Below are 23,222 nucleotides of genomic sequence, written 5' to 3'. Positions count from 1 at the left end.
ACGTCAAGACGATGATGATGAAGACCTTCATGACGATCTACTTCCGCTTAATGAATAGTAAATGTATTTTCTCTTCCTTTTGATTTTCTCAAAGACATTTTATTTTCTCTAGCATACTTTTTTTGTAAGAACACAGAATATAATACATATAACCCACAAAATATGTGTTAATTGACTATTTATGTTATCAGTAAAGCCTCCAGTCAACAGTAGGCTATTAGCAGTTAAGTTTTTAAAGAGTCAAATGTCATATGTGAAATTTTGACTGCATGGGGGGTCGGTATCCCTAACCTCCACATTGTTCAAGGGTCACCTCTATGTATAAATAACACATCAGCTTTTGGGGGTCATTTTTTGTATTATAAAAACTTTGCCATACTGCTCACACTTATCAGTATCTTGAATTTTGCACTTAAAACATTTTGGAAATTTTGCATTTCAACTATGATTTTGTTTGTTTGTTTAGAGATAGGGTCTCCACACTGCACGTAGGCTGGAGTACAGTGACACAGTCAGCTCACTGCAGCCTCCAACTCTTGGGCTCGAGCAATCCTCCCGCCTCAACTTCCAGAGTAGTTGGGACTACAAGCATATGTCACTACGTCTGGCTAATTTTTTAATTTTTATATTTTGTAGAGAAGTGGTCTCACGAGGTTGCCCAGGCTGGTCTTGAACTCCTGACCTCAAGCCAGGCTCCTTCCTTGGTAATCCCAGCTCCCAAAGTGCTCGGATTACAGGCGTGAGCCATTGTGCCTGGCCTCAACCATTCTTTTTAGCATTTGACTGCACAATATTTTACCATGCCTTATTGTTAAGCATTCAGTTTGTGGCCATTTATTTTTGTCACCATAAAAAATATTACAATAAATCCTTGGAAATAAATCTATTACATCACTTTTATTTTTATGGGATAGACTCCTAGGAGTAGGATTTCTGTGTTGAAAGGTTTATATATCTCTAATTTTTTTTTTTTCTTGGAGACAGTGTCTCGCCATATCCCCCAGGCTGGAGTGCAGTGGCGCAATCTTGGCTCACGGCAACCTCCGCCTCCTGGGTTCAAGTGATTCTCATGCCTCAGCCTCCCGAGTAGCTGGGGTTACAGGTGCCTGATGCCGCACCCGGCTAATTTTTGTATTTTTAGTAGAGACAGGGTTTCACCATATTGGCCAGGCTGGTTTCAAACTCCCGACCTCAGGTAATCCACCTGCCTTGGCTTCCCAAAGTGCTGGAATTACAGGCATGAGCCACCATGCCTGGCCTATCTCTAATTTTATTAGTTATTTCTAGGTTGCTTTCCAGGAGGGCTGTGGAGTTATATTTACACCAACAATATGTGAAGGTCCTCTTTATCCCTACCAGTAGCAGGGCAAACGTTGCCAATAGGAGAAAGGATTTGATGACTGCGTCCAGGCCCTTCTTGTGGGAGGGTCTGTTGATGAACTGGTGTCTTCTAGACCTCCCAGGAAGGTCTGGACTGTGCAAGGACTTGGTCAGCATTTTGTTTAGCATTTTCTCCCTGTGGCTGAACACTCCATTCTCCACAACACATTAACCATTACCCTGATCACAATTCTGAACACATTTCATAACATTCAAAAATCTGGAGCTTTTCACATAAAGTTCCAATTTCTCCTGAAAAATTAGACACACATTTAACATAGGACTCACATTTCTGCATGACGACACTTTGTTAGGGCTGCATAGGGGCTGCCCAGTTTAGACAGGGTGTGTGCCATCCACTTTGCCATATTCCTCACCACTCCTTATTGCCTTTCCAACTGTGAGTTCAGTGGTAGCTGCTATCCATCACAGCATTGGCCCCTTTTATTTTTATACCAAGTCCATTTCATTCATTCCATACCTGCCCAATTTCTCTAGGCATTGAGTTTGTGACTTCTTTTTTGAAAAACAAAACAAGATGAGAAATCCTTTGGAGAGAGTGGACAGACTCATGGAAGAGGAAAGATAGGTAAGGAAACAGCTTCTTTGGCAGTCTCTCACATTTTAGCATGAATTTCACCTCCCTTTCAGAAGTTCTTGGCTTTCATCCCACTTCTGCCACCACAGACAAGGGAATCATCCATGTAAAGAAATAAAACACAAACTTATCTAAGGAGATATGAGCTTGCTAGAGTGTGTGGAGAATGAAATCTGAGTGCATTTGTTCTTGAACTGAAGTGTGCACCATATCACTTAGGGAAGATGATGTAAAATGCAATTTTCTGGGCTTTATCCTAGGGGATTCTTATTCAACAGACTTGGATGGAAGTTAGGGCTCTGCATTTTGTTTTGTTTTGTTTTAGGATGGAGTCTCGCTCTGTCGCCCAGGCTGGAGTGCAATGGCACGATCTTGGCTCACTGCAAACTCTGCCTCCTGAGTTCAAGTGATTCTCATGCCTCAGCCTCCTGAGTAGCTGGGATTACAGGTGCCTGCCACCATGCCTGGCTAATTTTGTTATATTTTTAGCAGAGAACGGGATTTTACCCTGTTGGCCAGGCTGGTCTCAAGTTCCTGACCTCAAGTGACCTTCCTGCCTCAGCCTCCCAAAGCTCTGCATTTTAAACAAGTTCTTTAAGTGGTTCTACTGCAGGGGCTTTTAAGAGCCACATTTTTGAGATGGTGGCATCTACCTTAGCCATGCCACTGTGATTAATGCCTGTGGCCTGGCAACTGTAAACCCACAACTGGGAAAACTGTAAACCCACAACTGTAAACCCAATTCCAATTAGTTTCTAGCTGTCACAAATAGTCTTTCCAGCTAAGGATGATTTGTAGGCATGGGTTCTGGGCCCCCATGGACCCCTGGAGTTTCTAGGATACTTACATATCTGGGATTGGAGATGTGCATGGAAGCATCACATACAATGCCATACCCCACCAGCCGTTCTCCAGGGAAGAGGGAGCTGGCGCTGATGGGTGAGACCAGGACCTCAGTGGTCTCAGGGAAGATCCACTCCACGGTCACATCACTCAGGACTGGGGCCATGGCCTTCTTCAAGGATTTGACCATCTGTAGGGCAGGGTCAGAATGCAGATTGGGGGATGTGTGAGAAGAGATGTGTATAGAAGATCATGTAAGTATGAGCTTAGTGGGGAGTGGGAGCAGGGAAGAGGGGACAGCAGGCCTTGGGGTGACCTGCCCAGCAGTCAGCACAACTCTGAGCTTCTTAGATTCCTAGAATGTCAGAGTTGGAGAGCATCTTTGCTGTCATCTTTTCTAAGCTTAGCATTTTTATTTTATTTTATTTTATTTTGAAACAGAGTCTGACTCTGTCACCCAGGCTGGAATGCAGTGGCATAATTTGGCTCACTGCAACCTCCACCTCTTGGGTTCAAGTGATTCTCCTGCCTCAGCCTCCTGAGTAGCTGGGATTACAGGCACCTGCCACCATGCCCGGCTAATTTTTGTATTTTTAGTAGAGATGGGGTTCCATCAAATTGGCCAGGCTGGTCTCAAACTCCTGGCCTCAAGTGATCCACTTGCCTATGCCTCCCAAAGTACTGGGATTACAGGTGTAAGCCACTGCACACCTGGCCAGTTTAGCATTTTATAAATGAGAAAATCTGAGGCTCAAAGTAGGGCTGTGAGTAGCCCGAGGGCACACAGGTTTGTGTCAAACCATGGACTGGATAATGATCTTGATCAAGTTCATTTACCTCTCTGGCCCTCAGTTTTCCCTTCTGTTAAAGTAGGAGGGTGTAGTTGAAGGATTATTTGCAATATTGAATTTGAAGTGCCTGCCATGTGGTAGGTGTTCAGTAAATGACGGCTGTGGTCATCACCTAGACTGATTTCCTTGGATGTTCTGTACTGCAAACCTGGAGAAAATGACTTGGGGGTTGTGGCAAGTATAGAGGTGAGCTTTCAAATCTCCCTTCAAGAAAGACCATGCCTTCTTGCTGGAAGAAGTGCAGTTAGGTGACAGCTTCCAGATGCAGCACCCCAGCTTTTGAGCCAAGACCATATCTCTCCCTGGAAGCCCCAAGTCAATGATTTAATATGGCAGGGATAGTACAGCCTGGTCATTTCAGCATATCACAGACTTTGATGGGCAACCTTTGCTCCAGAGCTCCCTGCTGGACGGCTGAGACCTTGCCAGGGCATCACAGTCTGAGGCTTTCTTGCCCAGTTCTGCTCCCACTTTCCTTTCACAGCTGTTGGATCAGACTCTTGGACTGAAGAGTTTTTCTTCCAGTTTCCTTCTCTTCCACCTTTCATAGACACTATCCCCAATAAATGTCTTCACTCTTAATCTCAGCCCTGTCTTTGTTTACTGGACTGATAAGGGGATTTTCTAAGGGTTAGTTTATTTGTGTCAAATGTGCAGGACATGGAAAGAAGACTATAGCCTCCTTTATTTCTGGGTTCTTTAGATTCTTCTGAGCCACCGTTTGTCATCATCAGGAATGTGTCCAGATATGGACCTCAAACACAGCTCCAACCCATATAGGTAGCTTTTTCAGGAGCCTCATCCTGTCCAGCAGTGGATGGAGTGTGTGTTCAGTGGCTGGAGACCAGAGGATCTAGCGTCCCGGCATTGCTTCAAGAGTTGCCTGCTCTGTGACTTGCAAGTCTCTGGTTCTCACTGGGGTGCAGTGTGGCCTAGTGAAGAGCTCAGCTTTGGGGTGACATTCCAGCTCCACCACTGAGTTGCCATGTGACTGGTCTGGGCCTCTGAGGTTCCAGCACCAGAAGGGACTGCATGGGTTCTGCTGCCTACCTTGGGTTGCAGCCGCTCCCCCTCCATCAGGAACTCAGCACTGCCCTTGGACACAGATGCCAGCCCTTTTACCAGTCTGTGGCAGACGTTGGGTCCAATTCCAAAGCTATAGCACCTGGGGGAAGGGGAGAAGAGAGGCTGCTATGTCCTATCCTCTCTACATCTTTGCCTCCTGATGTGGAAAGGGACAGAGCATGGCCCAGCAGGATCTCGGAGCTGTCCCTATCTTCAGGCAGAGGGAGAGGGAGAAAGAAGAGGGGCCATCAGGAAGTACCCACATACACATCCATCAATTCACCCACAGACAGTCCATCAATTCCCACCCAGCACAGAGCGGGAGCAGCCTCTCCCTTGGCTGTGGGATCTCTCCCTAGGCTGCTTTTATGAGTTGTGTGCAGAGGCATGGGTAGCTCACCCATTCTGAACTTGAGAGGGAAAAAGATGAACTTTGAAATCAGCCCACACTATCTTGGAAGCAAAGCCCTGTGGGAATTGTGAGTCCTGTCCTCTCCCTGTGGCATTTTCCACATTGCCCTTCGGCTGTGGTGCCCCAGCCCCAGCAGCTTGGAGTCACCGAGCCTAGACCCTCAGCCAAGGCCCACCTGGTGGAGAAGGCGTGATTTCGCAGCAGCTCCAGTACCTTCCCCGTGTTGTTGACAGCGCCATCTGTGATCAGGAAGAGGAGTCGCGGGTGGCCTCGGTGCACTGGCTGCCTGATGATCCACTTGAGAGGGGAAAGGATGTTGGTCCCACCCATGTCGGCCCTCATTCTCTGGATGTCATCACAGGCCATGGCCAAGCTCTCCTGCAGAGAAGCAGGCAGTCCCCAGGGTCACCGTATGGCACAGAGACTCTAGACCACCTAAGGAAGAGGCCTTTGTTTCCCTAGATCTTCTTTTAGGCTCACCAGAGTTGACCAATGCTCCCACTTTCATCCCTGCCCACACTCACAGGAAGAATGGGTGACCACTCATTTGGTGTCATTCTGCTCAACAGCACCCCCTACCAATACCTGAAACACCAACCAGTTGTCCTTTCTGGGTTCTCCTTTAAAAATAGAAGCACTCCTGGAAGAGGTAGCACATTAAACCCCTGATTCCTTGGCATACATGAGGTTTCTTTTTCTGATGAGGGAGGCGGGTTGTGTGATGGAAAGAACACTGGACTAGGAATCTTAAGATCTGAGTCCAGAGACTGACTCTGGCACCAGCCCCCGTGACATTTTGAGAAAATCATTTCTCTAATCCAGGCTTCAAATTTCCTTGCTCTGGACCAACTGTGTGGGTCCCAACTGGCCAAGGATGGATGTTATTTGCAGCAAGAGTAGATTCCCACTAGATACAGTGACCTCCTCCTCCTGGCTCAGGGGAATGCTGTTTCAACATCCACTCTTGGACGGGCCTTAGAAGTAACAGCATGTTTGGGAAGCCAAGGCGGGTGGATCACTTGAGGTCAGGAATTCGAGACCAGCCTGGCCAAAATGGTGAAACCCCATCTCTATTAAAAATACAAAAATTAGCTAGGTGTGGGGGTGCATGCCTGTAATCCTAGCTACTTGGGAGGCTGAGGCAGGAGAATCCCTTGAACCTGAGAGGCAGAGGTTGCAGTGAGCCAAGATCAAGATCGTACCACTGCAATCCAGCCTGGGTGACAGAGTAAGAGAGATGAGAGACTCCATCTCAAAAAAAAAAAAAAAAAAAAAAAAAAAAAAAAAAAAAAAAAAAAAAAAGAGGGAGAGAAAAGAAAAAAGAAAAGCAGTAACGGCATGTATCAAAAGTCTTAAGATGTATGTGTAGCTTTTGAACCCGCAAGGCTAGGAATTAATTCTAAGGGAATAATTAAAGGTGCATGCAAAATCTGTGATACAAAGATGACTAAATAAAATGGGAAGAACTTTAATGCTTGACTGCAGGGGTTTTGTTAAATAAGTCCCAATCTATCTGTGTAGTGAGATACTAGGAAGCCATTACAGTTACATTACAGATTAATACTTACTGGCATGGAAATACATTCATGATAGACTGCTACATTAGAAAAGTAGGTTACAGAACAGTATGGAAGGCCTAATCCTATCTTTATTGAAAATGTGTGTAAACGCATAGAACAAGGGCTGGAAGGATTTATACTAAGCTCTTAGCAGTGTCTTTTCTTCCTTTTTTCCTGACTGACATAATCACGGGAGATTTTTAAACACATTTTGTTTCTGATATCTACATTTAAAAATTGTGGGGTGATCAATACATATTATTCTTTTGTTGTTATCATTGTAGAAATGAGGTCTCACTCTGCTGCCCAGTCTGGACTCAAAGCTCCTACGTTCAAGCGACCTTCCCACCTCAACCTCCCGAGTAGCTGAGATTACAAGCGCATGCAACATATATTATTCTTGTATTTTTAAAACTCATAACATTATTTTTAGTTGAAAAGTGTCCCATTTGTCTGTCCTTCCTCCCTCCTTTCCTTCCTTCCTCCCTCCCTCTCTTCCTCTTCTTAGATCTGGGTAGGATGCTGCAATTTTGAACATGCTGCTGGGGCCACAGCCTTCTTGTTTCACACAGTATCTTGAGCCTTGTGAATTCCATTCTTAGCCCACTGCCACGCCCACTCATCCACCTATTCACTCCCCTACTCCTTATCATCTGCTTCCTTAGCTCAACCTTGCATGCATCCATCATCCTTGTGAAACGGAGGCTTCAGTGAGTGGCAGGCCTGGGCTATGTCCTCTCTCTACCCACTTTCTGTACCTCATCTCTGCACACACACACACTTTGCCCAAAATATTGTTTGATTCTAAAGAGGGGGGGATGTCAGAAGTCTGAGATGTCAGAAAAATGTCCAAACAGAGATAGCTTCTCTTTAGTTCTCTGCCCCCGGGTGTGATCTGAGTTCTCTGTGGGTGGGCAGCTTCTGAGGCCAGCACTAGGGTTTTAATGATTTTTTTCCCCTTTCACTCCTTTCCTCTGCTCCCCACCATGCACCACCCTCCTGGTCCCAGCCTTGCCCCCTCATTACCTCACTGTAGGTCTGGCTGGAAGGAAAAAGGCTCTTAAATGTAGATCCAAACCCAATGATATTGAAGAGGCAGGCTGGCATGAGGCTCTTAAGGGCCACCAACATGGCATCCTGGCAGGAGAGAAAGTGGTTTTCAGGATTCGGGAAGGAGTTCTTGTCATTCAACCACCACACTCCAATATTCTCTTTCCCAGCACAGGAGCGGCCTCCAAACAGGCATTTACCCTCCTCTGTCTGCACCCAGCAACTCCTTATGCCTCACATCAAGAAATTTGCTGACACTGACCAGAGGCTGGACCAAAGCCACCACCACCACCACCACCATTATCGTCATTATCATCATCATCGTCAAACTTATCCATGTAGCAGGTCTGACTTCTTAAAGCCTTTCTATTATGACTTTCCAGTTCCATTTAACCTCTTGCTGATCCTGAGAGGTGGGGAGAGCAGGGAGCACCCTCTCCCTGCTGCCAAAGCAGAATTGATGTCTAAGGGAGGAAAGTGGCCTGGTCCAGGTCACACTGTTGATGGAATGGCTTCTGGCCCTCCTGTGGGACCTTCTGCATCAGACTCAACCTAACCATCACTAACTAAGGACACATCCTCAGGGGCAGTCTCCTCAGCTCATATTTGTCAGGTACACAGGAGGTACTTTACATGCATCACCTCACTGATCTTCACCATAACCTTTCGAGGCAGGTACGCTATTATCCCTGTTTTATAGAAGAGAAGATTGAGGCACAGAGAGGTGAAGTAACATGTTGGTGAGCATCCAGTGGGTAAATAATGGAGTCAGGACTCAAAGCTATGTCACGTTGCCTCCAAAGTCTATGGACACTAAACATAACCCATGTAACTATGCCCCACCAGGAGACCTTGATAAAGGTAGATTGAAAAAAATAGTGACAATGAAGGAGGTGGAGGTGATGGTAGAAGCAAAATAAATGATGATGATGATGATGGTGATGATGGTTATGATACAATGCAATCACAAATATCAAGCAATTACTATGTGCTAAACATTCTATGTTACCCCCCTCAGCCTCAGCCTGGTGCATAGTAAACATTCAGTAAATGGTTATCATTATCAACCCAATGAGATCTATATTAATATTAATAACCCTATTTTACAGATGAGGAAACTGAGGCTCAGGAGAACTAAAGAATTACACTGGGTTGCAAAACCTAAGACTAATGACTGAGGCTTTAAAAACACAGCTCTGGCTGGGCACAGTGGCTGATGCCTGTAATCCCAGCACTTTGGGAGGTGGAGGCAGGCAGATCATGAGGTCAGGAGTTTGAGACCAGCCTGACCAATATGGTGAAACCCTGTCTCTACTAAAAACACAAAAATTAGCCAGGCGTGGTGGTACGCACCTGTAATCCCAGCTACTCAGGAGGTTAAAACAGGAGAATCGCTTGAACCTGGGAGGCGGAGGCTGCAGTGAGCCGAGATCATGCCACTGTGCTCCAGCCTGGGCAATAGAGCGAGACTCGTCTCAAAAAAAAAACCAAAAAAAAAAAAACCAAAACAAAAAAAACACAGCTTTGAGATTTTTATTCATGTCAGCTCTGCCTTGGCAGAGGAATGAAGGTCTGTCTGCCCCTCACCTCCATGTCCCCCATCTTGTTTATTGATAGTACCCCAGGGATCTCAGCATGGCTTCAGGGAAGCCATCATCCTTCAGGATCTAGAAGAAAATTGGATTCTGGCAAATTTTACACCACGTAGATTTCCAGGCTCCACATACTCACACCCCAGTCCCATCCCCCACCCTGTAAACATTAACATTAAACATTAACATTAACATTCTCTCGATCTCTTTTCATTGCTTGCCTCAATACATTTGGTTTCTCTACAAAAGAAGTCAATGTCTGCTTATTTTTTCATTAGTCACTAATGCATATTCCTGCTAGGAGGAGATTCTGCTGATCCATACAGATTGTCTCTGCTCACACCTATTAGAATTTTTAAAGCCATGTTTTTGGCAGCAAGCGGCAGTTGAAGAATGAGACCAGCTGCAGGAAATTAAATTGGCTGGACTTTCCCCTTTGGCATAGGCTGTTTGGATTTCTATTTTCTCCCTCCCCCCGAGCCTAGATTTTCCTAAAACTTCAACCCGATGGGTCACAATTAAGGACCCAAGCAACCTTCCAGTGGCCTTATTGTCAGTGGGGAAAGGGGTGGGTAGCCTGAGTAATTTCTGTGCCTTTCTCTAAAAGGGTCATGTTTAACATGGATGGCACCAATGCAAAGCCATTTGTGAAGGCATGACCTTGAGCTCAGTGAGCTGAACTGGAGAAGGGCAGGAGAGATTCCAAGGAGAAAGAAGACTGAAAGGAGAGCCAGAGAAAGTTATTGTCAGAGAATTCCAAAATGCAAAGATTGGACAGGCTTTCAGTCCAGGAAGTGGATTTCCATTTATGAACTAATTCCATTTAACTGGTAGTAACTGCCTGGAACACTGGGATGACAAGGATATAGACTGAGTCCAGGATCAGCAGGAAAAAAATTGTCATGACCAATTATTGAATTGATGGGGAGAGGGGAGCCAAGGGACATGTGACATACATTCACTCTGCCTGAATTGATCCTTCTCACTCTACAGAAAGGACGAATGAAGCCCAGAGTTGAGAATCAACTTGTCCACAGCCAAGGAGCAAATCAGTGGCAGAATTGACCTTGGAACCCAGGTGTTGCTTTTGGCACAATGCCATGCAGCAGAGATGATATTATCAGAGAAGAGAATTTTTTAGTGGAAGAGTATGCATAATTCTCCATAAGCAATGTAAGGAAAATGAGCTCTGAAGCAAGATATAGAAGGCCCAGGCTCTCTCATTAACCCTGTGATGCTGGGAAAAGCACTTAGCCTCTTGACAACTCAGTTTCTTTACCTGGAAAGTGGAGGGAAAATGGATTAAATGCTCCCTAAGGCATGTTTTAGGTTTATGCTTCTGTGATGCTCTAGGGTAGCTGAGACATCTTATGAATTGATATAGATGCAGAAGGGGATACAGATGGCCACAAAGGCCTGGAGCGTGCTTCAGCACTCCAGCACCGAGGACAGCTTCTCATTCCAATGTTTGCCTTTGATGGTGGGCAGGTTGGGGAAGAAGGTGTCAATCAGCCCTACACCCAAGTTCCAAACAGGAACTTGGGTCCTGTGTATGACTCCTCTGTCATACTTCAAGACAACTGTAGCAAACCCGCGGGGATACCTGGCATCCCAGATCCTACCCAACCCTCCTCTCCTTGCTGAGCTTGCTGTCCTGGAAACAAGAGCTTGCTCTGGGAACAAACTAGGGGGAAAGATGAAATTTCAGATGATGGCAGAACCCCACTCTGTTCTTGCCCCCTCCTTCCTTGTTTTCCTGACCTCAGTTATCCTTTACCCGGATCAATAAAGAGATGGAAGGCTTTTCATGCATAAACACAGAGCTAGGCGCCATGGAAAAAGAGAGGTGAGAGGATAGATGACCCTTTTCCTAAATGAATTCATAACTCCAGAGAGACAGACATCTGCACAATCAAAAATACAAGGGAGTCTTGTAAAATGCCACAGTCTAGACTGGTAATCTCCTGGGGGTAGGGCAGGGACAGGTGAAATGCGTCTGGATTGTCGGGGGGAGGGTTCTATCACCATTGCTTCCACTCTCCTGAGGAGCTCTCCTTAGCAGGGAGACAAAGCTCCCATGTATTCTGATTGGCTAGCAGACCTGTGTCTCTCTCTTGACTGTCAGCTCCTTGAGGACAGCAAATGTGTTTACATTCTGCTGTTTTTCCAGACGGCCAAGGGCAAGGCTTGGCACCTATTAGGCACTTGAAAAAAAGAGAAACCAAGTCTTTTCTACCAAATTCTATACATTCCTTGATGGCAGGGGCCATGTCCACTGAAGCTCTGATGTCAGGTGGTGGGAACAGTCAGGTGGACGTGGGTTTAATTTTAGACCACACTGGCCATGTGACCTTGGGCAGGTGACTGAAACTCTCAAGATCAGCTTTCCTATATGGAAAATGGCAAAAATAGGATCAAACGCATAGGATTATTGTCTGGATTAGTTACCAAGCTTCGCATTAAGTGGCTAGCACCGTATCCAACACATAGCAGACCCTCAGCAAATGTTACTTCCCTTCCTCTCTTCTCCGTACCCTGCTCCACTCAGTACCTGCCGGGGTGTTTTAGCTAAAGTTTGTAGAATGCAAAGGACAGCTATGGATGACTTCATCCCTTGTAAATGGATGCCAGCTCTGCCTCTGCTCACACTACTTCACGTTTTTTTGGAGATGCAAATGGAGTTTGGGTGTCTCCGTTTAAACTGATTTTTAAAAGTTGTTTCTTGGAACAGAAAGTGCTGAGGAAGCTGGGTTGGGGGCGCACAGCTGATTTTCCCTGGAGCCCTGGGCCCTGGGGAGGGGTCCTCTCAGCAGGTACCTTGACTCGGTGCATGCTGATCCCGCTCATGCTGCTGCTCCTGTCAATGAGGAAGATGAACTCCCCGTGGGCCTTTCTCAGGCACGGCTGGACTGACTGGAGGTCGGGACAGAAGTTGAGCATGATGACGGAGTGGTGGGGAATGTCTTTGTGGAGGCGTTTGCGAATGATTTCTGTCTGGAGAAGAAAGGAACACTCTGATTGGGCAATCGGGGGGTCAAGAGGTACTCCTGGGGACTCATCCTGGTCCCCATCACTACCGTGCACCCACATCCTGCTCAGGCTCTGCACGGAAGACTTCCGGGCTGACTGTGCTCAGCTTCTCTGTTTGCTAGACCTTCACGGGTTGCAACAGCAAGCATGGACTTTGCAGACAGAAAGACTTGGGTTTGAATCCCTGCTCTGTCACCATCCTACTGTGTGACATGGGGGCGAGCCCCTCCTCTGGGTCTATTTACCCATTTGTCAAATGGGGCGACTAATGTCCGCTTCTCAGGGTGGTTGTGAGGATGAACTGAGTCAGCACAGAAGCGAGAAGCCCCTTGGTTGAGTGATGGTCTCTCGCTTTTATACTCAGTGTGTAAACTGCGCTCTGGTTCCTCTTGGTTGTGAACTGGGTTTCTCTAGTTTACCGATTCTCTCCCATTGTTAAATTCCTACTCACTCTTCAAATTCTACCCGTTTGGAAAGTCTTCCCCAATTTCCAGGTGGACTTAATTACTTAGTTTCCTCATCCATGAAATGAGGATAAGAAGACATACCTCACTGAGTTGTTGCATGGGTTCAGTGCATTTGGGAAGCTGGCTGCCTGGCAGAGAGCAATGGTCTCTAAACAGCAGCCATCATTGCCACTGCTGGTGCTGCTGTTGTTGGTCCTGGAGGCCCAGGCACTTCTCACTCATGTTGAATACAGTTTTTTGCTCCGATCTCTGCCTCCCGCCAACTTGTTTGCTATTATACTTGAAGGCAGGTCATCTCTTAGCTTCTTTTACATCTCCAGAATTTAACATAGGGCCTGGTCCAGAGATGGATCAGTAAAGATTAAGGGAATGACAGTGCCTTGGTGTTTATCTTTTTATGTGGCCTCCTAGCTGGCCCTGAGGCCAGGACCCTTCCCCTTGCTTCTCCCCCTCCCCTTCCCACAGAATCTCATTTCCTTTGTTCTCACACTGCTTTCACTCTCCACCCCGACTTTCTCTCTCTGTCTCCTTATCTGGCTGTCTCTGTGTGTACACGTGTCTCTGTGTCTGTTTCTCAGTTTCTGTCTATTTGGGTTCCTTCCCCATCTCAATAGATGACATCACCACCCACCCAGTTGTTCAAACCAAACGCCTAACAGTTGTCCTCGGTTCCCCTCTTTTCCTCACTCCACACATTCCATCCTGCAGCAAAGCATTGCCAGTCCTGCTGCTAAGATGCAGCCTGAATGCGTCCATGTCTCTCTGTGTCCACTGCTACTGCCCATGTTCAGGAGAGGACTGTCTCTGTCTCTGGACCTTTGCAATAGTCTCCTCCTGCTCTCTTTGTCCAACTTTTATCTCCCTGTGGTCCACTCTGCAGAGAGCAGCCAGAGTGACTGTTCTTGTCATTCTCTTGCTCAAACAGTGCCCTCCCCGAATACTCTAAACCATGGTTTAGGAAGCCCCCTGTGGCCTCACCCCTGCCTACCTGTCCACCTCCTCTCTACCCACTCTGCTCCCTACATTTCAGCTGCACTGACCTTCTTCCTGTTTTCCAAACAGGTCACCATTGTTCTGCTTCCTGCTCTTTCATCCCTTGTGCCCTCTCCATCCATTCCTCCCACGGTGGGTTCTTGGTCATCTGCCAGGTCTCATCCTCAGACAGGCTTTTGCTGATACCCAGCTAAAGAACACCCAGCACCTATGACTTGTGGTCATATCACCCCTCTTGATTTGCTTTTTCATTTTTATTTTTTGAGACAGAGTCTCGCTCTGCCACCCGGCTGGAGTGCAGTGGCGCTATCTCGGCTCACTGCAACCTCCGACTCCCTGGTTCAAGCGATTCTCCTGCCTCAGCCTCCCGAGTAGCTGGGATGACAGGCATGCACCACCACGCCTAGTTAATTTTTGTAGAGACGGGGTTTCACCATGTTGGCCAGGATGGTCTTGATCTCCTGACCTCATGGTCCGCCTGCCTCGGCCTCCCAGAATGCGGCGATTACAGGGGTGAGCCACCGCGCCTGGCCTGATTTGTTTTTTTTCCTCAGTCTTTCCATCCCAGAATACAAGCTCCGTGAAGATAAAGACTGTGTCATTCTCAGTATTGCCCCCCTAAGATTTATTTGTTGAATGAATAAGTGAGGGAATTAATCTGTGTGGGCCTTTTTGCCTGCCACTGATCTGTGTGTGCATCTTTTCTTTTTTTTTTTTCCCTTCAGCCTCTGTTTCTCTTGGCATCTCTGTCTCTTGCGCGTGGTGTGTCCTTCTATGTGATTTGCCCTCTCCTTGCTAAACCAGGGTTTCTGACAGCTTGTCCCACCCACTCTTCCTGATTGATGTTCACCCTGTGGATACCCGCAACCCACTCTTCTCCCTGCCAAGGGAACTGGCTCGCTCTCTCCTACGTGAAGCCCCTCCACCAGAGGCCACAGCCCAGACTGGCTCTTTTGATGACAGAGCCCAAGGCAGCAGCAACCACATCTGTCAGTGAGAGAAGCCACCTCCAGAAACCTTATCTTCCTGTCAGAGGGACGGGGTGGGTACCCTGGCTCAGGATTCTCTAATGTCTCCTCAAGCTGCCATTATCCAATTACAATAAACTCATCATTTCTTAGCAGCTGTGGGTTGATCGCTGTCATCCCTGGAGTTTGTGAGAATACAGGCTATTTGCATAACCAACCCAAGGTGGCAAGTTAATTCTCATTTGCTTCCACCATCCCCGAGCTAATTGATTTAAGGCTTGGCAGGCAAGGCAGGCAGCCCCAGGCCTGGGAGACCCACTGGGACCCTCTGGCATACAGGCAGCAGTTCTCAGAGCTCTGGCATTGCCACCCCCTAGTCTGAGAACCTGGCCCTCTGGCAATGCCACCCCCTACTCTGAGAACCTGGCTCCAACTTCTTCTCCCAACTGACTCATCTGGCTGAGGGGCACCTCTGGGAGAGCAGGTGCTTCCAGTGGGGTCTCTGTCCACTTCCTCACCTTGCCACTGCCCTGTGCCAGCTAGGCGGGTAGAGCATGGGAGGTGTTGTGAAATCCAGCTCAACTGCCCCCACAGAATCCATTCTCATCCCTTAGCCTCCTGGTCACCAAATCTAACTTCTGAGATAACAGTCTTTCCCTTCCTCCAGCTCACTGGTGATCTTTAGGTGCTAGATCTCAGTTTTCTCATCTAAAAAAGGGGCTAATGGAAAGAGATGAGCCATCATTCTGAAACCTATCTTGGCATTCAGGACCTGGCTCAGTGTGCAGGACCGTGAGTGGGAGGCAGAGCACAGGGTGTGACCTGTGGTTGACGCTCAGCCTCCAACCTTCCCTTTCCCATCCCCATCCCCTGGCCAGGCCTCCTTGTCCTGCAGCTTCATGGGGTGGGGGACAGCTTTCCCCACTCTACTTTTGTCCTTTATGTCATAGCAAGCAAGGGCCCCAGAGGGAGGAAGAGCAAGAGGCTACTCAGCTGGTGGGTAGGGGAGGTCCAGGAGGTAAGGAGCTGAAGGGTCCTGGGCACCCCTGGGGATGCAGAGGCCCGGAGGAGGCCAAGGCAATTTCTGCCACCATATGTGAATTTTCCTGGCTTACGCACCTGCGAGGTCCTGGAGGAAGGTGACCTAGCAGGAGGTGGGAACAGAGCCGGGATAATGGGGCATCTGAAAGCGCCCTGCAGTGCCCTGGGGCCCACAGAAGGAAACACTTCTTGCCTGGTGTCTGCCTCCAGCTTGCTGCATGACCTCGGGCAGGTTACCTCCCCACCTCACTGGTTCAGTGGAGACCAGGCCTCAGTGCCACCCCAACTCTGCCACCATCCGCTCCCCGCCTCAGTTGCCCTCACCTTCCGCTCTGCACTGCTGTTCTTCTTCATCCCTTTAATGAAATCTGTTCTTCCCTTCAAGTGCTGGTCAAACTCTCCCAGCGTCATGTCCCCTTTCTCTATCAGGACATGGGGCATATGGGGCTCTGCAGAGATGAGATCGACTCTCAGCGCTTGGCCAGGTATCACAGGAGAAGGATGCTGGGGGCTTTGGTTTAGGTGCAAGATTCTCACAGGGGTGGGACTCCCAGTTGGAAGCAGGGGGGAAGCCCTGGCTGCCTGAAGCAGTGTAGGGCTTGGGAAGACTCCTTAGCTGGGAGGCAGGGGAGCCTAGTGGCCATGGGTGACTCACTGCCCCTCTCTGGGCCTCAGCTGAGCCATCTGTAAAATGGTAGTGGGATGGGGTTAAATGCCTCTCTGATGTTTTCAGGTCCTGACTTCTGTGAATTCTTGAACAGACAAGAATTTCTCCTTGAGGCTACAGAATTTCCAGGGTCTCACTGAACTTTGGTTTTCAAAGATCCCCTGCTCAGCTGGCCTGGGGTAAAGTGTCCTGATGGGTGGATGAGACCCTAGGCCTCTGGAGCTTGAATCAGGGCAGGAGACACTTGATTCCACCAGCTAGAGCCAACTTTCCTGGGAGGAAAGTAGTGGGTCTCCTCTCCTTGGCCACACACCCCCGAGCCTTTCCCTGGTTAGCTAGCTGCTGGGCAGAGGGCCACATGTTCTGTCCCCACAGGCTCAGCACCTCCTCCCTCCCACAGGCAACCCAGGGGCCCGTTGTGGGGCACCGTACCACTGGGGTGGATGAGGATCTCCACAGGCCGGTCAAAGGTGTGCTTGTTGGCCAAGGTGATGATGATGCTCTTGGCCGAGCGGGCAGATGGGGCAGCATCGGCACGAATCTCGTGCGTGGGACTCTCCACCCCTGAGTGGCATAGAAAGGCAAGGGGGATATAGGCTCATGAGGTCAGGAGAGAGAGGAGTTCGCTGGGGCACACCAAGACCCAGGCCAGAGATGAGTGACATGCCAGCCCCATTAGGGGCTCCTGACCTGCAGTATGACCATGGCCAGGCTGCCTCAATTTCTCCACCTATAAAATGCAGGCTTAGATAGATGGTGTCTGATGGCTTTTCCTGCTCTCAACTCAGGATCTAGTGGGGGTTGGAGGAGTCGCATTCTTATAGGGCACGCACAGCCCCCAGCATGCTGCCAAGCAGATGGCTCTGTCGAAGGGTGCTTTTTTGATGGGTGCTCCATAAACGCACCTCACACTGGAATGCAATGTTGCTCTAGGAGCGCATGCACTGACAAGAAACCATATCCTAGTGTCCTTTTAAGGCTCTGAGTGGTTGTGGGGAGAACCTTCAGAGCAATGGTTCTTAATCCTGGTTGCATGTTAGAATCTTCTGGGGAGCTTTTAAATGTTTCCATGCCCAGAACATACCCCAGAATCTCTGGGAGGTGGGATCTAGGCTGCAGGATGTTCGGGTGTCTCTGGGTGCTTCTGACAAGCAGACAAGGTGAGAACCAGGAAGCAGCTTTACAGCTGTGGCCTCTAGGAGAAGACCAAGGTCCACCATTCCCCATGGATGTTCTCCCGAGGAAGCCATTGGGGTGGAAGTCGGTGGCCTTGAAATCCGTCCTGGGAAGGGACTTATCTTTGGGCTGCTTGTTGGGGCCATGGGAAATGGGGGTCCACAGGCTTTGTGTACTTTTGTTGATCTCCCATCTGGGCCAGTTGGCTTCCCTGCCCACCCCTGTCCCATCCCTGGCAGCCTTTGACTTTTGGCCTGAAGCCCTCCAATCCCGTCTGGATATCTCCCTCTCACCTGCGAGCAGACATGGCCCACGGATCTCCAGCTGGAAGCTGAACTCATACTCCATGGGGTTGGACACATCAGTGTTCAGGAGAGTCGCTAGACACAACTTATTCCAGGACCCCGAGGCCCAGGCACCGAAGCAGTGCCTGTCTTTGCTGGAAAAGTGCCGGGAGAAGGAAAGGAGACCAGCCAGGGTGGAAGCAGGGGACCAGCGTGAGAAGAGAAGGAGAGGACAATGAGTTCCAGGCAACCCAGCCCGCCAAGGGGGCCCTCAGACCCGTACTCTCCCACTCAACCTGACCCCAGGGAAAGCCTGGATTCTGACGTAAGGCACAGCCACCTCCAAGGAGCACCCACGCTGGACCAGGCATCAGGCACGGTGCTCCCGAGGGGTAGCTCACATCGTTCTCACCACAGCTCTGGGAAGATGTCAGAGTCTCTGCAGGGAAACTGAAGCTCAGTGTGATGAGGTGACTGGCTCAACTTCCCACTATTAAGAACTGGCAGAGTCCTAGCCCAGATCTCCTAGCCTAGGTCTGTCTGGCTCCATGGTGAAATGGTTTGTACTGTGTCACACCATGTCTTGAATCTCTGTCTTTGTGAGCTGCAAGCCTTGCGAGTCATTTCTCCTCTAAGTGTTTGTTTTCCCATCCTTTAAATGGGTACAATACTTTGCAGTTGCTTTGAGGACTCCAGGAGCAACTACTTAGCCGAGTGTCTGTCACCTGCTGAATGCTCACGTTTCGGGGCCCTCTTTCTTTGCGATCTCCACCCCATCTCCCATCCTATGCTGTCTCCACAGGCACACCCCCTAAGGCTTTTAATCTATGTCCTTCCATATGCACACATCCTTGTAAAATACGGGGCAGCATTTGGGTGTGATTGTGCTTTAAGCTGACAAGATCGCCTTATATTATGAATCTCATTCGATCTCTTACTTTTTTTTTTTTGGCACAATGTTATGTCTTAAAACTCTGCCCAGGAGGCTGCAAACCCAAGTCCTCGCTGCTAACTTGATATCACTTGGGGGCATCCGTTACATTGTACTTGTTGTTCCCAGCTCGGCCTCCCCACATCCACAAATAACGCCACCATGAATATCCCTGTCTGTGTTCCCTTTGGACCTGTGAAATAATTTCTTCATGATCCCCGGGGGAAAGGGCACACTGAGGATTGCCAGATTGCTTTCCTGGGTGGCTGTCCCCATTCCTAATTCCATTAGCAGTGAACAAGCCTTCCCCTTCTCCTCACTAACACTTGGTGTCATCTGGTTTTTGGATTTTGTCTTGTGTCACTCTATCTGAGCTCCTTTGAGATTCACAGGGGTTTGAGGCAGTCTTTTTCCAAGAGTGTCACTCTTAGCTCTGTCTGCTAGAATGGGCAGAAATAAGCGTATTAGCACCCGCTCAGTGGCATCAGGGCCTCCTGGCCTCTTGTTCCCTGATCCACTGAGGTCCCGAATGTCCCAGCTAGGCCCTGCCTCTCAAATGCACAAGGCTCATCGTCACCGGCAACACTTACAAAGACAACACACAGGCTGGTGCTCTTTGGTCTAAGACTGGCTTATGCCACCAGCTTCTCTGTTGTGCCAAGTGTCGTCCTTCAAGACCATGCACGATCCCACTCATCACCACCGATCTGACCTCTCTCCTTTCCTGTCTCATTCTGCAATAGCCACACTAGCATTTCTGCTGCTGCCGTGACACATGGCACCTGCTGCTGCCTCTGGGCCTCTGTACTTGTGACTCTCCCTGTGCAAAATATTCCCTCTAGTATATGTTCATGGCTTGTCCCCTTCATTCAGGTCAGGCCACAAATGATGCCTAGTTCTTGTTTGTTGGAGCTAAAATGGCACTTGTCCCACTCTGTCCCCTTCCGTCCCCTACAGCACTTATTTTCATAGAAAATGATCTCAGCTGTAAGTGCCTTAGACTGTGACCCACCTCATTTTCCCTCCATACCACGAGGGGAGGACAGAGAAACTGTCCAGGTACGGGCTTGTCATGTTCCTTTCCCCATCCTGTTGAAAACCCTCTTAATGGCTCCTTGTTGCTTTTGGAGAAACAATCTTAGCCAGGGCCAAAGGGTGTCCGATGCCTCTGCAGCCTCATCATGAACCACCTGTGCTTCTGTTCCTCTCCAGTGCCCTGTCCTTGCTACCCCAGGGCCTTTGTCCCTGCTGCTGTCACCTACGGGAACGCTCCTCTCTGCACCTACATCCTCCTCATCGTTCAGTTCTTAGCTGAAACATCACTCCTCAGAGAAGCCTGGCCCGGCCCCTGACCCCCCAGGTTGGGTCCCTCTTTTATACTCTTAGCCCAATGAACTTCTCCTTCTTTGTGCTTTTCAGTCACTAATGCATTCCAGTATACAATGAGTCACATAATTAGTTGTGTTATTTGTTGGATAATGGTCTTCCACTAAGTTCCAAAATGTCAGGAAACATACTGGTTTTTCTCCTTCTCTATCCCTAACAACCAGCCCAGTGTCTGGCACATCACAGGTGATCAGAAAGTACCTCTTGAGTAAAGTTATGAAATTTGGACAGCTTGGAAATGCTGATTCCAAGCTGTCCAAATTTCATAACTTCTGGCCAGTACCATTACAGGGCATTTCAGGGATGCTTTTAAGTGCTCTAAAAGTGAGCAGGGGAGAAGCAAATGGCTCAGAGGGTGGCAACCGTACAGCAGAGCCTCCCCATCTCCTCCCTGTCTCCCCCACCCCATCCCCTACTAATGTCACCTGATGCACTCTCTGTTGCCCACCTGGGACTCTGATTGGTCTAGGCAGGGCTTCCTTACCCCTGGGCCTGTTGGTTGGAGGTGCCAGTGCTCTTGGTGCAGAACTGGGGCACAGTTGGGGCACAGACAGCAGGCAGAAGGACCCTCACAGCCCCGCTGGGCAGCGTCGGGAGCTCCGAGGAGGTGCTGATGAAGATGGCGACGTTCTCCATGGGGGCAATGGTCCCCAGGTTGGCCACAAACAGGATCCGCTCCAAATCCTCATCCAAGGTCACCTTTCCCGGTGTGCAGGAATGAGGGGCGATGGAAACCCCCTCTTGCAGAATGTTCCCTAAGTGCCAGGCTGGTGTCAGGGGCTGTACATAGATTATCTCTGATCCCCTCTAAGATTGCTCTTGTGGTAAGTGAGTGGCCCCATTTTGCTGATGGGAAAATCAAGGCTCAGCTTGAGGGTGTGTGTTGTGAATAAGTAACCCGTTAAACCAGGATCTGAACCCCCATGTGTCTGACTCTAGGCCTGTGAACTTTCCACTCGACCTTGCTGGGGGTGGAAAACTTGGACTCACAAAACCCCAACAGAGGGTCACATCTTCATCCCCCAAATTCTACTTCCCAACCCAAGAACCAAATAAAAGCATCCCCCGCCCTTGGGGATCCATACTTTTGCTCATGCTCTTTCCTTTTATCAAAACACCCATTTCTTCGTCCCTGCTTACCCAGTCTACCCACCCACCCAACCCCTCCATGAACACCTCCCTGGTCCCTGATCTAGGCTGGTCTTTTCCTCTAACATCATCACAACCTCTTTTGACACAGTCACTTTCCACCCCCTGCTCCCATCATGGTTACTCCTAGACAGATCCTAACTAACCTTTTGGACTGTGATAAATCATAACAACTCAGGGACAACTTTGCACCTTATACAGGATGAGTGTTCATTGAACATTTTAATAACCACTTGAACAAACTTCACCTTGATCGTAGATCCAACAGTAAGAATCTCTTACATTGTATTATACCTGGTCTACGTTCTTGCCCTGGCTCTTCCACCAGCATGCTGTGTGATATGCTGCCTAAAAGGCACTAACAGCTGCCTTTCACTGACCTTGAGCCAGTTGCTCTTCCTCTCTGAGCCTCAGTTTCCTCAGTAGCAGGCATTAGTAGCCACGCTTTGAGTATTTACTGTGATGTGAGTCCTCTGCCTGCATTATCCTGGTTGAGCATCAGGTGAGGACAGCTATTTATTCCATTTTACAGAGGGGGTTAACTTTTTCTCTAAGCTCACACCATTTGTAAGCAACAGAAAAGGGAGTCAAATCCTGGCGGGACTTGTCCCACAGCCTCTGAAATTAAAAGATGTTATTCTGTTTCTCTAGAGAGACCTTTAAAATCCTTTTGTTACCTCCCTTCCTTTGATCCTCACACACTTTCGAGTGACAACAGAAAGTCAATTACCTCTGTCTTACAGACAGTGAAGCTGAGGTTCAGAGAAGTTAATTATTGGCCCAAAGTGGCACAGGATTCCATCCAGGATTCCTGACTAGTTCAGTGCTCTTTCTCTCTCATGTTCCGCTGCTATCCTTGCAGTCAGCCTGAGGCTCCAGCCCAGGCAGCTCTGGCTGGCCCAACCCAGGTCCCGCTGCAGCCCTTCTGGTCTCCTTACCTGTGACTGTTGGGGATCGAACATGGGAGGCATCAAAGTGGCCGCTCTCCAGCTTGGCTTTGTCCTTGATCTGTACCGTCACGACACGGTCGGCAATGACCGCCTCAAAGCCGATCACCGTGGTGCACTCATCCAGGGGGTACACGAAGAGGCCTGTCAGAGCAGGGCCCAGCATCGCGAGGTGCCCCAGGCCCACCCTGCACACCCCTTGCCTGGAAGGAACCTGAATCCTTGGCCTGCTGGTTGGGTGGTGTCCACTGCCACTCAGCAGATGCCCAGAGGCCTCGGCAGCGAGCCAGCTCTGGGACCAGGTGGGTAAGTGCAGCGCCAGGGCCAGCTCTTATTTTGCAGGTGTGTGAGCCTGGTGTGGCCAGAACTTCTGATTTTCCAAGAGAGTGAAAACATGGGTTTTTATGGGACTTGTTGTGTGCGCCTCATAAAGCACATCTGTGTGGTCAGTTTTTTCCATGGACCACAAGTTTGCCACCTGTGGCATGGAAGATTGGGGCTTTGGAGGAAGACTAGGGTTCTAATCCAGGCCCCGTCATGTTTCCTAGCCAGGTGACCTTGGATAAGACACTTAGCTTCTCTAGGCCTCCTAGCACCACCTGTAAGATGGGGATAATGAAGCCTATTCCCAGGGTCGTAGTGAGAACTGAAAAAAATAGGCATCATTTATGAAGCCACGTGCCACACATTATTATATCTTAGTGCTTCTCAAACTTTAGAAGCTCACGAGTGACCTGGGGTCTTGTTAAAATCTAGATTTGGATCCAGTAGCTCTGGGGTGGGGCCAGAAATCCTGCCATTCTGAAGCAGCTTGTGAGTAATGCTGGCGGCTG

General features: G+C 48.8%; 1 protein-coding gene across 2 annotated transcripts in view; it reads right to left on the bottom strand.

Moving 5' to 3' along the window:
• VWA5B1 (von Willebrand factor A domain containing 5B1) overlaps window positions 1-23,222 on the bottom strand; it is a 63,638-nt gene that overhangs the window by 19,036 nt on the left and 21,380 nt on the right. Inside the window, exons 3-12 of one of the 2 annotated variants that reach the window (XM_025403177.1) lie at window positions 22,381-22,533; window positions 20,778-20,992; window positions 17,986-18,131; window positions 16,949-17,080; window positions 16,174-16,298; window positions 12,168-12,344; window positions 7,735-7,845; window positions 5,325-5,527; window positions 4,723-4,837; window positions 2,826-3,011 (exon numbers count right to left, since the gene is read on the bottom strand). In XM_025403177.1, the coding sequence (XP_025258962.1) occupies window positions 2,826-3,011; window positions 4,723-4,837; window positions 5,325-5,527; window positions 7,735-7,845; window positions 12,168-12,344; window positions 16,174-16,298; window positions 16,949-17,080; window positions 17,986-18,131; window positions 20,778-20,992; window positions 22,381-22,413 (1,443 nt within the window). In that variant the 5' untranslated portion in view covers window positions 22,414-22,533. Of the gene's footprint in view, window positions 1-2,825; window positions 3,012-4,722; window positions 4,838-5,324; window positions 5,528-7,734; window positions 7,846-12,167; window positions 12,345-16,173; window positions 16,299-16,948; window positions 17,081-17,985; window positions 18,132-20,777; window positions 21,049-22,380; window positions 22,534-23,222 lie in introns of both variants that reach the window. The other variant, XM_025403169.1, reaches the window with a different exon arrangement.

This window comes from Theropithecus gelada, chromosome 1 (genome assembly GCF_003255815.1).
Source record: "Theropithecus gelada isolate Dixy chromosome 1, Tgel_1.0, whole genome shotgun sequence".
NCBI classification, from domain to species: domain Eukaryota; kingdom Metazoa; phylum Chordata; class Mammalia; order Primates; family Cercopithecidae; genus Theropithecus; species Theropithecus gelada.
Note: the sequence above shows the minus strand (reverse complement) of the source record. Positions and strands in the feature narration are given on the sequence as shown.